The 2065-nt window shown below is 31.9% G+C and overlaps 1 protein-coding gene across 1 annotated transcript; it reads right to left on the reverse strand.

The window, feature by feature from the left end:
- Positions 1 to 210: 210 nt before the first annotated feature.
- LOC110697666 (protein FAR1-RELATED SEQUENCE 5-like) lies at positions 211 to 1907 on the reverse strand. Its single transcript, XM_021875050.1, has 3 exons — positions 1474 to 1907; positions 952 to 1210; positions 211 to 678 (listed from the first exon to the last, which is right to left on the reverse strand). Exons 1-3 carry the CDS (start codon positions 1905 to 1907, stop codon positions 211 to 213), a joined length of 1161 nt encoding a protein of 386 aa, XP_021730742.1.
- Positions 1908 to 2065: the final 158 nt, after the last annotated feature.

Here is a 2065-nt window from a genome sequence, read left to right on the forward strand (position 1 = left end):
CTTTAGACCATTAAATGGATTACATTAGAACATAAAAAAAATAATATTACATGACATATATATTAGTTTAAAACACTAGAGGTTATGTTTGGAAAATAAGAATATTAATTTAGAACACAAAGTATAAATTTATATATTAATTTTGACTTGAAACTTAAAGTTTAGAAAATTAGAACATAAGAAAATTAAAAATAAAGTTTACTTACAATATCACTTGACTTTTCCAGGGCAATTACGACTATCATGATAACCAAGCTCCCCACATGCTCTACATAATCTCTTCTTCTTTTGACTTTGTTCAATAGACTTTTCTCTGTCACTCTTCATTCTTTTGTCACTATTTGGAACATGAACCTCATTTGGAACATGGACATCATTTGGAACATGGACATCATTTGAAACATTTACCTGATTTGGAACATGAACCTGATTTGGAACATGGACATCATTTGGAACATTGACCTGATTTGGAACATGAACCCCCGTGCCTTTGTTCTTCGAAATTTTAGGAGGTTTGATTAAAACATTGGAAGGTAGACTAGCTTCAATAAGCATTTCAATGTCTTTAACTTTGCTCGAAAGATTGTTGCTTCCATTTGTTTTCTTCTGTTCCAAATCTACCCTCATGGCTCGAAGTTTTTTTGACAAGATCACTAAGATCATCTTCATTGTTTTGCACTAAACTCACACAAGCATGAATTTCAGACTACAAATCATTTAATAACATTTTCTTATCTACTGCATTAATACATTCCTCCAACACATTACCCTCTAAATAAAAAATGGGCTTCTTATAAGCCATTGTACACCATCTATTTAGAACGTAGGCCTTGGGAATTTTTTCTAACATCCTTGCCTTCCACACCCAAATCATATGCCTACAAGGCACACCATCACGTTCAAATTTTTTACAAAACACACTTGGTATCAAAGGTAGTTGGATCAAAAAACAACATCAAAAGTCCTCCTTCTGGTTCCTTCCCTCAAATTGAAAATGTAAAGCTCATTGTCCTTCTTCATCTCCTCAACACCACAATTAAAACATCCAATTTCAAGCTCATATTGAAATTCATAGAAAATTGTTGTTGTAAACAATTCAGAAGCATCTTTCTCTAAAGGAATTGGAGTCTTACACTCCGGACGCTTATTCTTCGAATCATTATCCATTTTATTTTGAGTGTGCCTTTGAGCATCCAATGCACATTCAAACCTATAGAAAATAGAAATTAACTTTAAAACATAGAAGATAATTGTAGAACATAGAGTGAATTACATTAGAACATATAAATATACATGACATGTTTATTATGATCTAAATATTATTAAAACATAAAGAGAAAAAGAAAACATAAAAGAGAATTATAAAATAAATAGTAAAACTATAAAGCATAAAAAGAAAACTTTAGAGCATACAAGGAAAACTTTAGAACATAAAGAGTAACTTTAGAACATATATAGACAATTACTTATTACCTCATGTAGAACTCAATCAAAGTGAGATGGGGATTTGTGAACATAGTGAAAAAATTATTTTCACTTTCTGATCTAGATGTGGTCCTCATAATGCCACCCAAAAATAAATCTCTGAAATACGCTGGAATCCACATATCACGTATGTTGTACATGTATGCCAACCATTCATGATCGTTCAAATGGAATTCTGAAATAACTTTGTTCCACTTTTCTTCAAATTCTGCCGGCTCAATCTCTAAATGCCAAACACATGAACACAGTTTTTTCAAGAAATCAGTGTCTTGGGCAATCGCCCGACCTACTTTTTCAGGCACCTTTTTCATAATATGCCACATACAAAACCTATGTTCTGTAGTTTGAAAAACATTACGAACAACAACTTTCATTGCAGGGTCTTGATCGGTAATCAAACACACAGGCTCGTTATTTCCCATTGATTTAAGAAAAGTTTTTGAAAACCCATTCAAAAGATGATATATCCTCATGAGCTACAAAAGAAGCCGCAAAAGTAAACATTTTTTATGATGATCAACTCCAGTAAATGGACCAAAGATCATATTATATATGTAACATACACAAATTATTTATGCAG

Source organism: Chenopodium quinoa, unplaced genomic scaffold (genome assembly GCF_001683475.1).
Source record: "Chenopodium quinoa cultivar QQ74 unplaced genomic scaffold, ASM168347v1, whole genome shotgun sequence".
NCBI lineage: Eukaryota > Viridiplantae > Streptophyta > Magnoliopsida > Caryophyllales > Amaranthaceae > Chenopodium > Chenopodium quinoa.

Bases quoted from the DNA above. Each gene is read 5' to 3' on its own strand.
- LOC110697666 (XM_021875050.1), bottom strand. From the start codon at position 1,907: ATGGGAAATAACGAGCCTGTGTGTTTGATTACCGATCAAGACCCTGCA. The intron at 1,211-1,473 runs GTAATAAGTAAT...TATTTTCTATAG, and splicing joins TTGATTGAGTTCTACATGAG to GTTTGAATGTGCATTGGATG. The intron at 679-951 runs GTTTTTTGATCC...GTGTGAGTTTAG, and splicing joins GAAGGAGGACTTTTGATGTT to TGCAAAACAATGAAGATGAT.